Source organism: Rattus norvegicus, chromosome 3, assembly GCF_021556685.1.
Source record: "Rattus norvegicus strain SHRSP/BbbUtx chromosome 3, alternate assembly SHRSP_T2T, whole genome shotgun sequence".
Classification (NCBI taxonomy): Eukaryota; Metazoa; Chordata; class Mammalia; order Rodentia; family Muridae; genus Rattus; species Rattus norvegicus.
Window position 1 is genome coordinate 97,224,847 of NC_141536.1, and position 15,005 is coordinate 97,239,851.

General features: G+C 36.1%; 1 protein-coding gene across 1 annotated transcript in view; it reads right to left on the bottom strand.

Annotated features, from left to right (window-relative positions):
• The window catches only part of Potefam1l1 (POTE ankyrin domain family member 1 like 1), a 185,901-nt gene extending 171,118 nt beyond the window's left edge, over positions 1-14,783 (bottom strand). Inside the window, 9 exon segments of the mRNA XM_087654945.1 lie at positions 442-538; positions 3,282-3,354; positions 4,249-4,282; positions 6,994-7,058; positions 9,054-9,191; positions 10,254-10,360; positions 13,109-13,282; positions 13,445-13,559; positions 14,391-14,783. Of these exon segments, the coding sequence (XP_087511071.1) occupies positions 442-538; positions 3,282-3,354; positions 4,249-4,282; positions 6,994-7,058; positions 9,054-9,191; positions 10,254-10,360; positions 13,109-13,282; positions 13,445-13,559; positions 14,391-14,629 (1,042 nt within the window). The 5' untranslated portion in view covers positions 14,630-14,783.
• Between the last annotated feature and the right edge of the window lie 222 nt (positions 14,784-15,005).

Below are 15,005 nucleotides of genomic sequence, written 5' to 3' on the forward strand. Positions count from 1 at the left end.
CAAAGGTGGTTAGAAGTGGCAGTCTGTCCTGCCCTGCAGTCTCAGGATTTTCTGCACTTCTGGGTGTTCAGCTTTTTCTCCCAAAGGTTTGGGGGCAGGGAGCTCTGAGGCCCCTTCTTTATTATTATATTCTCCTTCTTTATTCACCTGTTCTCTTTGCCTTTACATTACTTATTTCTTATATTCATTTTTTCTTATTTCCCCAGAGTCCTTACATATTAAAATGTTATGTACTGGCATCATAATTTAACTCCTTTGGTGACTTTTCTGTTTTACCTATTTTTAAAGATCGATTGATGAGAGGTACGATTGGAGGCATTTCACTTCCACTTTTCATTGTTATTCATTAAAAGAAAAATTTTTGGCCATTATATTTTGTCAGTGCTCATGGTATAAGTAAACATCCTGTCTCATAACATTTTAATAGAATATAGTTCTTACCATCTACTGTTGCTTTTGCTTCACTTTTGTCTTCTTGATCTCCAGCCCCACATATGTTACTAGGACATGTAGTGAGAGCACACTTAGAAATATCCAGCTAAAATCAATACCAAAAATAAAATAATTAATGTTTTCTTGTTAATTTTAATGTTTTCTTGTTCATTTTAAGATATGTGAACTTTCCATTTTAATGAAACTATACATAAAACAAGAATGTCCCTGAAAGTACAATTATTTCAGTAGCAAAGCTTATACATGCTGCCTAGATGCAGTCTATTTTCCACCACCATGTAAAACAAACATGGATGTTTACAAGAGACGTGTACATAGACAAATATGCTTACTTTTACATATTTTGTAAAAGAAGTTAACCTTAGATTACCATACTCTTACATTCAATTTTGAGAATGAGCATTCCATTTTTTAAAAATAATTTATCTTTAAGCACCACCAATGAAATATAAACAACAAAATAAAGCTAAAATTTTCCCTGTCCACAGTTTTCCAATCCAAACATAAAACTGATTTCACAAACAATGTTTTTCCTCTATCTGAAATATTTCCCGAACTTACATTTTTGAATAAACAAGGAAGGTCACTTCAATTTCAAAACTGTAATTCTAGATGTTACAAATAGATGGCTTCTAACAATAGAAACCACAGAAGATAGGAGAGCAGAGACAGACCACATGGAGGTACTTTAGAGAATGGGATCATAGGATGCATGTGGCTAGAAAGGGAAAAGTGGGGCATGGGATTTTTAGCTACAGGAGGAGAGCAATAATATAGAGAGAGGAAAGAGAGGCCAGTACTAATTAGAATATTTGAAAACCCTCATCCAACATGCTGTTTTAGGTATATTTAGCTATGTTGGTGAGAAATGTCACCAAATGAGTTTTGGAAATTATAGACATATAAAATTTAAATCAAGATAATCTGTTTTGTGAGATGCTACTTCTCCAAGAGCCAAAGACTCTCTATCAAAATATTCAGTGCCATGCATTTGAAAACTCCCATTGAGTTATTGATCAGTGAGTAATAGAATCCCCCCAAAATAAATTGACGTTGTCCTTGGTTTCTTCCAAGAACTAAATTGAAGACAAGGCTGTATTGCTAAAGATAAGGCTCAACTGGGAGAAGTTGACCATGAAGTTGTGTAGAATATTTTTCTTGAAGAATGACTTTCACAAAATCTATGCAAGCTGCCAGGATAGAAAAGTCAATAGTTTTGCCTAGCTGCAGAGCCTACAAACCACAACAATGACTAGCCCAGAAAAGTATCTTTAATGATTCAATAGTAGTACTTGATTCTTAATGGTAACCAATACCTGTCAAGCTTAATTCTGAGTCTTATTCAGGAAAAGGCAACTCACACCTGGTACTGCAAATCTAGCCAAACAATCATTGATTAGAGGTCATACAATCTAGAAAACCTACTACTTCCATTTCTCCCAACCATTATAATTTCTGTTTCTAATACCCACCAATGAGTATAGCTATCACCCCTCTCAAGAAAAGTTTCCTTTGTAGCATATGGAGACTATTGGAAAGCCACAACTGTTAAAATAAAAATAAGTGGTCACTGTTGGGTGCTGGATCCTACCTTACATATTAAAGCTTCATCCCCTAGTCCCGAGATTCAGAGAACATCACAGAATAGGAGACAAAAAATGAAAGAGCCCGAGGACCTGGACACCTACTGCAGATTACTGTCTCCTAGACATGACAGAACAGCTGTACCCATGCATTTTTAAACATGTCTAAAAATATTTGCATGTTAGATAAAGAGGATCACTTCCCTCCTGGAACTGAAGGATGATTTTGGCAATGTAAAAAGTTTGCATCCTCAAATAAAAGAGTTTAAAATTCTAGAAGAGAAACTTTATGTGATTATATATTAGCTTTTTATAACTACTATTTTATGTAAGAAAGAAATTTAAGATCTCATTTAAAAGTTTATCCAGCATTTCTATCAACCTATCAACAGCAAAATAATTCATTTTCTAATTATGCCTTATAAAACGGTTTTTCATGATTGAAGAAAATAATCTATTATGAAAATATCAAGCTATTACTACCCTTCCAGATGGTTTTTGAAGAAATCCTTTCTAAATGTAGCTGAAATAAATTAAAATCTGTATCTGGTATTCACATTAGGAAAGAGAAATATGGCAATAATCTTGGTCAGCTTTTTCTACAAATTCCAAAAAGCAAACATGATGGGGAGTTGATGTGTAGTAGAATATAACTCTGAATGTTGGAGATGGTCCTGCAGCTCTAGCAGTAGGACAAAGGATTTGAGGTCTACCTTTAAAAGGAGACATCAAACAACAAAAATGATGCCTTCAGCTACTGCACAAGAACATGAATGCTAAAGTGGATAGCCTGACAAATGGCATGAGATATCCACCTTGCTGGAGATAGTTTTACAAGCAGATATCCATATTCCATAAATAATTTTGCATGCTCTGGTGGGAATATTTTCTTCATTATGATTCTGTGATAATATCACATGAGCAAGTGTTATAAGTCATGGTGAGTAGCATTTATTCAAATACATTGATTATATTTTAAAACTCCTTTTTATGGAAATTACGCTTTCTAATACAATTATCTCAAACAATATATTTCACTCAAAAGAGTTACTTGAACTTTGTTGTTTATTAAATTAAAAAATGTTCAATTGTTTCTAGTCACAGTCTTGGGAAAATGTCTTTATCCAGTAGCTATCTTTATTATCAATAAAATTAGAAAAAGTAGACACTACAGAATTCCAAACATAAACACCAGAGAAATACATTTCTGTACAAACAAATCAAGTTTAAGATGCAATATTTTACCTCATAATCAAAATCACATGCATTCTCACTTGATTTAGGCAAGTTGGATCCAGAAGTAGGATCATTGGGGTGCCTACAGAGCAAATCCACAATCAATATGGGGGAGTGAACCTCTTAAAAACATACAAAAGTGTGCATACTGAATTACATTTCATAATCACAATTGATATCAATAGAGATTGACTTTTTATTTACAACAAAAAGTCTAAATTTCAGTTTCCTCTTTGCCTCTGCCTCTTCTAATCTGCAAAAGGCTAAATGTCTGTTCCATACCAATAGTGACAAAGTAAATGTTGGCAGGGCCTTAAGTGAACTTGACTTCACAAACTGCCTAAAGTGAATGCAGCTTTCAAAACCTATTCAGTGGTTTACAACACTTGTGCTATTTTAACCCAATGAAAGCATGCTTCAAATGTTGATGCCATGTTTTTCTGCAATGAAAGCAACTATAGACAAGAAATTATTAATTCTCCTTCACCTTAAAACAGTAAAAGGGGTTACTTGAAATATCATAAATCTTTTAAAGTTAATTGAAATAAATAAATAAATAAATAAATAAATAAATAAATAAATATCCAAATGTCTATGTGATCATTGGAAATGGTTTTCCCAATGAAAACAAAATAGAAACCTTGTAATACATTTTCATTCAACATTGAAATTTGGTGCTTTGTATCTAGGTTTTAAAGCTTCTGTGGACTCCTGTCAATCTGGAAATGAGTAAGGAAGTACATGAGGAACCAAAGCAGGCTGATAGTCATTCATGGAAGCACTACTCTGAGTGACAATCATACAATTCGAAAGTAAGTTGTAATAGAAAAAACTAACCGTTTATTATGGTGGTTATAAGAAATAACTGTCAAATACAAATATTGGGGGAACTACAGAGTAAAATACCGCACAAATACTTTTTCATTTATAGACCCTTGGTTAGAAAACATGACTTTTATAATTATATGATTCTTACTTGTCTAACGAGTTGTCTTCAAATTTCTTGTATTCTATGTAAAACAGAAATGCATTCAAATAGATCAATTAAAATCTAAAATGTTAAAAATATATTACTCTGACAATAGGCAAATGGATGGAACTAGAAAATATCATCCCAAGTGAACCCAAACCCAGATACACATAGATGCTATGTAGTCACTTGTAAGTGGACATTAGCCATAAAGCACAGGATGACCACACTACAATTCACAGACACCTAAAAACTAAATAATAGAGAGGACTGAAGTCAAGGTGTATGAATTTCACTCAGAAGAGTAAACAAATTAGAGATAGCTGGAGGAAGGGAACTGGGAGGAAGAGGGGTGAGGTGAGGAGCAGGGAAGGAGTACCTGGTGTGGAGAGAGCAGCTGTGGGAGAGGGTTGTGAGTGAGAATAGTAATTAATTCATCTCTTGGAGTAGCCTTGGGACAGGGGAGCTTCCATTCTAGCTGATACTCCTTTAAGCGGGGTATATGGAGATTTAAATCGCTTCACCTGTAACCAAGTAGGACTCCAGTGCAGGGAGAGCGACATTAACCCACTTACAACATATCAATGCAGGGATAAAGAGGGAGTAAAGATTGAAGGAAAGTTCAATAAAGGACTGCCCAACTCAAAACCCATCCCATGTAAGAGAACCAATCTCTGAAACTATTAATTATATGCTTGTAGACAGGACCGTAGCATAAGTCTTTCACTAGAAGCTTCACCTAGCTGCTGATGGAAGCAGATGCAGAGATACACAGCCAAGCATTAAGTGCTTGGAGCATCTTATTTCAGAGTTCAGGGTAACATTGAATGAGCTGTAGGGGTCAGGGACACAGGAAGACCTACTAACCTGGGATTACAGGGGCTTACAGAGACTGAATCACCAACCAAAGAACATGCAGGGGCTGGACCTAGCCCCCCTCCACATTTGTACAGACTCACAGCTTAGTCTTCATGTGGGTCCCATAACAATTGGAGTGGAGATTGTCCCTGACTCAGTTGTCTGCTATTGGATCCCCTTACCATAACTAGACTACCTGGTTGTGCCTATGTGGGAAAGGATGTGTTTAGGCCTACTGAGGCTGGATGTCCCAGGGTGGGGTGGTAACCAAGGAGGACTTTTCCTTCCCTGAGGATAAGGGATGGGAAATAAAGGGAGGGATTGGTAAGGACATGTCTGGAAAGAAAGGAGGTGTGGAGGACTATGATCAAGATAAAAAGGGAATAAATAAGTAATATTTAAAATGCATATGAAAGAATTACCAGTTAACAAAAGACATGAGGTTCTGGATTCAATCCCTAGTTTGACAAAAAGTTACTGATTTTAATAAAGAAAGCTGCTGAGTATGTGCTACATGTGTCTAACCTCAACTACTAAGAAATCAGAAGAGCTTAGATCAGGAGTTCAAAACCAATTTCAGATATACAATAAGGTGGGAGACAGTCCGGGATAACTGAACCCTGTTTGGACATAGATAAAAATGCATTCATTCAGTAAGGTCACTATGTTGCTTATTATAACAAGAGACAACTTTGGTGAATGGTAACAAAATCATGACAACAGAATGTTAGTGCTATTGCCTAAATTACAATATTTAAAATATGTGAGACAGTTTCAATTACACAAGCTTAGAACACAAGTAATAAAAGTGTGGTTTGCACGTGCTCCACTATGTTCATCGCAGCCTTATTTATAATAGCCAGAAGCTGGAAAGAACCCAGATGCCCTTCAACAGAGGAATGGATACAGAAAATGTGGTACATCTACACAATGGAATATTACTCAGCTATCAAAAACAACGAGTTTATGAAATTCGTAGGCAAATGGTTGGAACTGGAAAATATCATCCTGAGTGAGCTAACCCAATCACAGAAAGACATACATGGTATGCACTCATTGATAAGTGGCTATTAGCCCAAATGCTTGAATTACCCTAGATCCCTAGAACAAACGAAACTCAAGATGGATGATCAAAATGTGAATGCTTCACTCCTTCTTTAAATGAGGAAAAAGAATACCCTTGGCAGGGAAGGGAGAGGCAAAGATTAAAACAGAGACTGAAGGAACACCCATTCAGAGCCTGCCCCACATGTGACCCATACATATACAGCCACCCAATTAGACAAGATGGATGAAGCAAAGAAGTGCAGACCGACAGGAGCCGGATGTAGATCGCTCCTGAGAGACACAGCCAGAATACAGCAAATATAGAGGCAAATGCCAGCAGCAAACCACTGAACTGAGAATAGGTCCCCTATTGAAGGAATCAGAGAAAGAACTGGAAGAGCTTGAAGGGGCTCGAGACCCCAAAAGTACAACAATGCCAAGCAACCAGAGCTTCCAGGGACTAAGCCACTACCTAAAGACTATACATGGACTGACCCTGGACTCTGACCCCATAGGTAGCAATGAATATCCTAGTAAGAGCACCAGTGGAAGGGGAAGCCCTGGGTCCTGCTAAGACTGAACCCACAGTGAACTAGTCTATGGGGGGAGGGCGGCAATGGGGGGAGGGTTGGGAGGGGAACACCCATAAGGAAGGGGAGGGGGGAGGGGGATGTTTGCCCGGAAACCGGGAAAGGGAATAACACTCGAAATGTATATAAGAAATACTCAAGTTAATAAAAAAAAAAAATAAAATGTGTAACATCAAAAAAAAAAAAAAGTGTGGTTTGCACTGGATGTGTGCTGACCATGAGTTTAATATTCACTTATCTTTCATATAAGCCTTACCTGGAATGCCATTTTTATTTTTTCTACGTAACTTTTCATCATAGTTCATGAGAATCTCTCGACTACTGACATGTGGGAAAAAACATAAAATTACTATTTTAAAATTGATATGAAATAAAACATTTTATACCATGTTAATTTTTCCAGAATCTTAAAAGGCATTATCATAATAATCAAATAAAACCCAATGTGTTATTTCCTTCCATGGTCTTATAATCACATTTATAGCTGTCCAGAAATCATGAAATCCTTTCGTTGTTATGTTGCTGTGATAAGATAGCCTGACATAAGAAAGTTAGTGTTTATTTTCACACACAATGGTACATCATTATTGCGGGAAGTTTGAGGCAGTAGTTGCAGCACATCCACCAGCAGAAGCAGAAAGAAATGAATTCAAATTCATGCTTCTCATTAACTCTGTTCTTACACAATTCAGGACACCTGCCTAGGGAATGGAGCTGCTCAAAGCAGGCTGGGAATTCCCACATCAAGACAATTCGCCACTGACCATCCTATAGGTCAATCTAATCTACGGGATCACTCAATGATATTTCCTTTCCAAGTGACTCTAACCTGTGTCACTTGATAATTAAGGTTAAGTACCACAATCGCTAATTTTCACTATTAAATATTTTTCATATAATTTTATGACTTACGATTTAGAAATGGGAGCTATTTAACAGCTTGAAAATTGAAGTTTCTGATCATGTGATTTCTTTCCATTAGATGAGTTGATTGTGCTCTGCGCTGTTACTGAAATGTAAATCACTAAAGGCTGAAAACTAAAACTTTCTAAAACCACATCTTGGTTACCCCCAGCCCTCCTCTACCTAATCAAACTCCAGACGTGTAGATCCTTGTTGGAATGATTGATTGTCCTGTTTATCTCCAAATGCTTTGAAAAATAAAATCATATTTGATACATGGGTTCCAATAGCTTGTAATATGAACCAGTTCTCTTAAATAGAGTCTGAAGCTGGCAACTACCCAGGGAAAGATGACATTGGGTCTTCTAGCCCCTAGGAAATGATGCACAAAATGCAATGGGATCTGCAATTGGAGTTCGAGCAGACTCCTGGTGTTTCCTACAACATGATTTGAACATTTTTAACAACTTAGAATTATTCCAAGTCATAATTTCTACCAGAAGAGATGGACAAATTCTTCAAAGTTAATAAAACTTGAAGGTCTGGGTTAAAGTAGCATGTGGACTCCACATCAGGTTCTAAATTAATAAGAAGGATTACTAGCAATGAGCATGGCACAAACTAAAAAGCCCAGCGGTCAAAGGAAAGCACTAACACCATGGGACTAATAACTCACTTAAAATACTCTAAGTGTTCAATGTAAGTGTGAATTACCATAAAGCATTAAGAATCTGATTCAACAAAGGAAACCTGGTTATCAAGGTCAACCACTATTGTTCTCCAGGAGCAGAGCTAATATTGACACTGCAGCAACAGAACCTGTAGAAGAAAAAGAGGGACGAGAATGCCTTCTTCTCCATCTGTGGTTCAAAGGAGAGCTCTCTCCCTGGGAGTTAAGAAACCAGAAACCATTATTTCCAAGAATTAAATAATTATAAATAAAAATTGATCAGAAACACAACATTCTGCATAACCACGTCTGAAGAATGAAACAGCTAATTAGAATATCAAACATCGGAATATATATATATATATATATATATATATATATATATGTGTGTGTGTGTGTGTGTGTGTGTGTGTGTGTGTGCACTTTATGAAGATTATACTTGGATAAAAGGAAAAATATTAGATTCAATAATACTGAAGATCTGGAAAACCCCACATGGAGATGTAGGTCAGTGCCAGGATTGACCGTAGCAGATGAGGTGCTTGGTTCAATCTTCAGCATTTTCAAACCAAGTCAAGAGATAAAAAAAAATCAACCCCTGTTTCTACTTCTAATAGTATATCTTTTTCATGTTGGATGGTCACTGCTATTCCAAAGGAACATAGAGTCAACAATGAAATATTGTGTGAGAGAAGATGAAGACTTTGTGGTTAATTTACTAGCATTCTAATGTGAACACTTACCCTTTACTTGTGCCTTCAATAGCATACCGTAATGCAGTCCACCCAAATACATCTTTAAAGAAAAAGTCAATGCCTTCATCCAAAAGTAGATTGACCATATCTTTTGAGTCCCATCTTATGGCATATAAAAGTGTGTTTCTGAATTAACACAGAAATAGCTTCATTATTAAGTATTTTAGTTAAAACTATTAATACTTGGGTATGTTACAAATTTACCATCTTGCTTATCTTTATGGAGTTGCCTTTTTAAATCATATATAAATACTGTTGGAAACAAGTGTATATATTTATATATTGTGTCCGAAGACAAAAGGAAGAGTGGATAGGAAGCCTTCCATATTGCACATACTGCACACATTGTATATACCTTATGTGTTGTGTGCTGTGTATACTATATATGATATATATATACTGTATATAGTGGGTGTGCTGTAATGCTGTATATTCTGTGTATGCTTTGCATGCTGTATAAACTGTATATACTGTATTTTAATGAGATTCATTCTTAATTAAAACTTAAATGGAGATGTCTCCATTTTCCTTAGTTTCATGTAATCACAACCCTAGCAACTAACTATCCAACATTATAACCAATTTATGTGTGAATCTGCATTTGCTCATTAAACTTCATCCTAGTGAGGCTAATTTGCTTTCTTTCCCCACTAATAAGTAAATATAAAAACATCAATGCCAATTGGACATAAAGAGTGGTGGGCTTGAGCAACATCCTATAATAACAATTTTTAGCCACCAAAAGGGAATTGAATGCTTGCGTCAACTTATCTTTAGACTGATCGTCAACTCTTTTGTGAATAATATAGGATTTTATTAGACAAATGTATAAGGAAAAGCAGAAATACTATGGAATGACTGAGTCTTTTTGTGAACAAAAGGTTCAAACTTTAAAAATTAGTAAAACCAAATTAAAACCCATTGATCTGTTCCAAAATTTGTTGACCAATCATACAAAATATCAAATAAGGAGCATCAATAAATATAAGGGGGTATGAAGCTTATTATAAATGATTTGTGTTGCTCATGTACACATTGCTTTTCTTACCTAACTGATAAGACTGATGATTAATTGATATGTGATCATGGAATACCTAGTTAGTCTTCTTCCTATCAATTGTCTATTTCCTGGCTGTATGATTATTGTGATTTCAGTATGATGCTCATTTTTTAAAATCCAAATGATACCTTTTCATCTCATCAAATACGTGTATATTTGCCCCTTTCTTTACTAAAAACTTCGCCATCTCTATTTTGTTTTCCTTGAGAGCCAGCAAAAGTGGTGTAAAGCCGTCCTGCAAAACAAACAAAACAAATCAACCCAAGATCCAAAAACATTGCAATTTTGAACTTAGTTTAGTTTTAAAACCCTCTCTGAAAAGAAACCCTTGCTAAAGTGAGAAAGCAGCACCTTCCCACTTGGTCCAAAGAACTTCCCTTCTCTTTGGTTCTTTGGTTCTTTTTTTCGGAGCTGGGACCGAACCCAGGGCGGAACCCAGGGCCTTGCACTTCCTAGGTAAGCGCTCTACCACTGAGCTAAATCCCCAGCCCCCTCTTTGAATGCTCTTCATCTACTTATGTGGGAAAGTAAGCACCTGTGCCCACAAAGGTATCTTGTGAGTCTAGAATTCCATTTTTTTGAGATTTTCTGTATCTTTATTTCTGTTTGTTTCATTTATTTACATTTCAAATGTTACCCTCTTTCCCAGTTTCCCCTCAGGAAACCCACTATTCCATTCCCCCTTCCCCTGCTTCAATGAGGAACCAACTTCAACCTCACCGCCCTGGCATTCCCCTATATTGGGCATCGAGCCTTACTGGACCCCCCCCCATCCTACTAATGCCAGACAAGGCCATCCTCTGCTACATATGCAGCTGGAGCTCCATATGTACTCTTTGGTTGGTGGTTTAGTCCCTGGGAGCTCTGGGGGGTCTGAAGAGCAATTTGTTAAGCAGGTTTCTACATGAGGCTTAGCAGTGGGCTCAGTTCTTGGAGAAAGCAAATGCTATTCATAGACCATGATAAGTCCATAGCTCCTGTGTTTTTATCTTTCCAGTGAGTGTTTTCTCCAATAGGTTTTTATAACCCCAAATTTATAAATGAATAGAGAATGAAATCATCTTTCTAATATGTTTTACAAAAGTGATTACTACACGAAAGGAAATATATACTCTTAACATTGTCCCAGAAAGCCTCAAACACTTGTTAATTTCCCTTGCATTCTGTTTTTCCTTGCTGTTTGGTTTTCAGTGTTTACTGAAATGCTAGGTCATTATGCCTGGAACATTGATACATTGTAGCAAGTCACAAGGAGAGCACCTAACAGCTTTAACTCTCCAGGTTTGTGATTTGTTGTAGAAAAATTTGTGTTTGTTATTGGATGTAGAAAAATTCCTTGCAATTACCAGTTTGAGAACTGTTGACTTAATAATACATAGAACTTTTAAAAGTCTAGCATCTAATTATTATTTTCAAGCGCATTTAAAAGTAGTGAATTATTGTTGTCTGAAAGCAAGGGGGATTATTCTATAAGCCAATGATTTCCATTGTTATTCCATTTTCTTTATACACACACACACACACACACACATATATATATATATATATATATATATAATGAAAATGATATATATTTAAAGAAAATTCTTTACTCTTTTACTTAAGAAGAAAGTTGGGCTAAGATTTATTGTAATCAAACTGGCTCTTCTAAAGTTTCTTAGGATTTTGAGTTCCAGCATCCACATATTTAGTGTTTATCTAGGAACTGTTTCAGAATTTAAGGGAAGTAATTTTATAAATATGCTTGTCCATGACAAATTAGATTTACAGAGCCAAAGCTTCATAGAAACCACCACTTGTTATAGAGATCTCCAAATTCTCCAGAGAGACACAAAATTCTGAAACTAGGAAGCAGCCTCTCATTTCAGTCTCATATTTAATCCACATGGCTAATTACTTTCACCATTAGATCCTATCACTGAAAAGAGAAAGGCCAGGGTCATTAATACATTTCTAGTATCCCTTAATGGGGATAGAACAAGCAGCTAGGATCATTTCAATATGTGAAAATGTGAATTTCATCCTCTCACTCCCATCCAAGCAAGCTTCCTAGCTTTGAGAACAGAGGTTATGTTCTGATCTAAGTAGTAGTTGTTTCTTTGCCAAAAGTGAAAATATGCCAGTAAGTTCTTTGACATTTCCTCTGGTTTTCCACACAGAGAACACTTATATCTTCAGCGTTTTCTTCAGGTGGAGCTATGCAGGAATGTTTGTAACTCAAGAATGGCTACTTGCCAAACAGAAAGCACAGCATCAGTGCACACAAACGCATCTTCAAACAATTTTGGTTCTTTTTATTTGTGTTTTATGGAGTTGTGGTGTCCTTGGTTTTCCATTTTAGTGAAGTTGGTAAGAAGATGGGCGAGGAGAATGTGGGAGGAGTTGGGGGTTGGAAAGAATATGATCAAAATAAATTTTAAAAATTATTGAAATAATAAGTTGAAAATAGTAACAATTCTTCTTGTATCCCTTTAATAGCCTAATTTTGAGATGGCATACATATTTCTGATCAGGATCTGGTTCTATCTTCCTTAATTCAGTCTTAACACAGAGAAATATATCATTAGATATTATTTGTAAACAATAAGCTTTATCACAAATTATTTTGTTTCATTTGAATTTTAACATAGTTTCGTTAACAAGGGAAGTTTTGCTCTCAAAGAGTACTGCCTCACAAAATTTAGAAACTAATTTTTTTGTAAAGAAAAAAAGACATTAAATTTTATCTTGATGCAAAACAGTAAATATACCAGCCTTCAATGCTATACTCTATACTCTATACATTCTATATTTTAACACTTCTTTTAAAACATCCTTTTTGAGATCATGTTGTTAAACAAACAACTAAGCCATGTCAGAATATTTTTATTCAAGAATGATTGAATTTTTAGCCTGTGAAGTTAATCTTAACCCTATTACTGCTAATACATTTCACACATATACATTTCAGATTATTTGGGAACTATAGTGAGTTTAATGATACCTTGTTCTTTTGTTCCAGGTTTGCACTGTATTTAAGCAAGCATTTAGCCAGTGTCTGGTTATCTTCAGACACAGCGTAGTGGAGAGAAGTATTGCCATTTTTGTCCATACGGTTTGGATCAGCCCCATGCTTCAACAATGTACACACACATTCATATGTCCAGTTTTGAACAGCCTAGGAATATACCAAGATACAGATGGTTTGCTCAAAGAATTTAATATAAACATCACGTAGGATTCATGAAGTAGTGACAGGTTCGTGGGTAGGTTCCTTTTACAATTACTTAAATTAAGCCTATTTTATGCTGGATTTGGAGGAGTATATATATATGTATACCTTCATCAGAGGTGTGATGGAGTTCCTGTCAGCGGCATCAATATCACAGTTATTTCTCAATAGAACACTTACTACTTCCACATGGCCATAGGCGCAGGCAAAATGGAGAGCAGTCCTAGAGAAAAAGGGAATTTTTAATGATATTCTAAAATGCTGTATAAACGTTAGCAATTACTCATGTAATAAGAATATATTAAATGGCACAGAATTATTACCCATTGAATGTTAGGTGGTTCTTCCACCTTCTGAACAAATATCTAATTCCCTTGTGAAGAAAATAGAATAATTTAATGGCTTACTATATTAGTATTAGTACTACTGTAATAGTACTTTCTGTATTAGTAAAAAAGGCAGTGTGTTTGATATCATTAAAGCTAAAAAATAAAAAAAATAGTAGTTATTTCATAGAATATCATAATGATGTACTAATGGGAATTATGCATTTTTTATATTTCTACCTGGGCTTAGCGGCTCAGTTTAAGGATATCATTATTCCTTCTACTTAGCACACAAGAGTTTAAGTACAGGATGATTACTTTTTTTCTGATGTGTTTAAATACGATTAATTTCAAGGATTGTAAAATGGACTTAGAGTATTTAAATTTATTTAGAGAGGACAAAGCAAAAAAAGTTTTTAAAAATAATACAATATGAATGCTGCATAGTCGGTGTTCATATTACTAATGGTAAACAAATTGGTTGAGAAAACAAATAAATATACTTGGTAAGTTCATGATTTATCAGGATAAATTTGTAGGTGGAATTGAAACATCTGGGCTAGCTAGCAGGCGTGCAAGTCATGAGGAGGTGCTAAGGATCCAGAGGACAAGGAGTACAGAGAGGCCTTCTCCTCCCTTTGGGTCCCTTACCCTGCTCTTTGGACATAACAGAGGTTGTTTCACATCCTCCACTCCGGCCACTCCCAGTAGATCATAGCCCCTATTACCTTTGCTTAAAGTCTCTGTCATGCACACTGTGTTTACCAAGACTTATCATTTTCTGTAGTCTCTCTGTATCACCCTCGCTTGCAGCCTGGTGGATCTTTCTGAGAGGTTTGTATCTGGGTTCGTTTGGGACAGAAATGCTTTTCATATCGCGTAAAAAGTCCAACAGGTTTTTTCGTGGGACATCGCAGAAACCCATTGGTGTCTTTTCCTTAACTCCATGAACCAAGATCTTCTTCATGATTGAGGCTACTGGTCTCAGCCACCCCTCCCCCTTTCACCCCTGAGACTCACTAACACCCAAACGTAGTATCAGCTTAAATCAAGATATGAACACAAGGTCCCCCCACCAAGGTAGTAGGGTGGGGAAAATAGCTTCGGGCTCCCACAGATACAGTTGATAGAATCCAGGTTGCCAAGCAACACTAGTAAGCGTTGGTGTGCGCATGCACAAGAACATGGCTTGAGTACTGCAACATCGTTGGGATTTAAGGGCGTTCCTTGTGCTTGTACAAGCCACTTCTGACCAACCTACTGCAGGAAAGTAAATCTGAGTTCCATCAAAGACCCTCAAATATCTATAGAGCTTGATGGAAATCTGAGTTATTTCCTTTTTA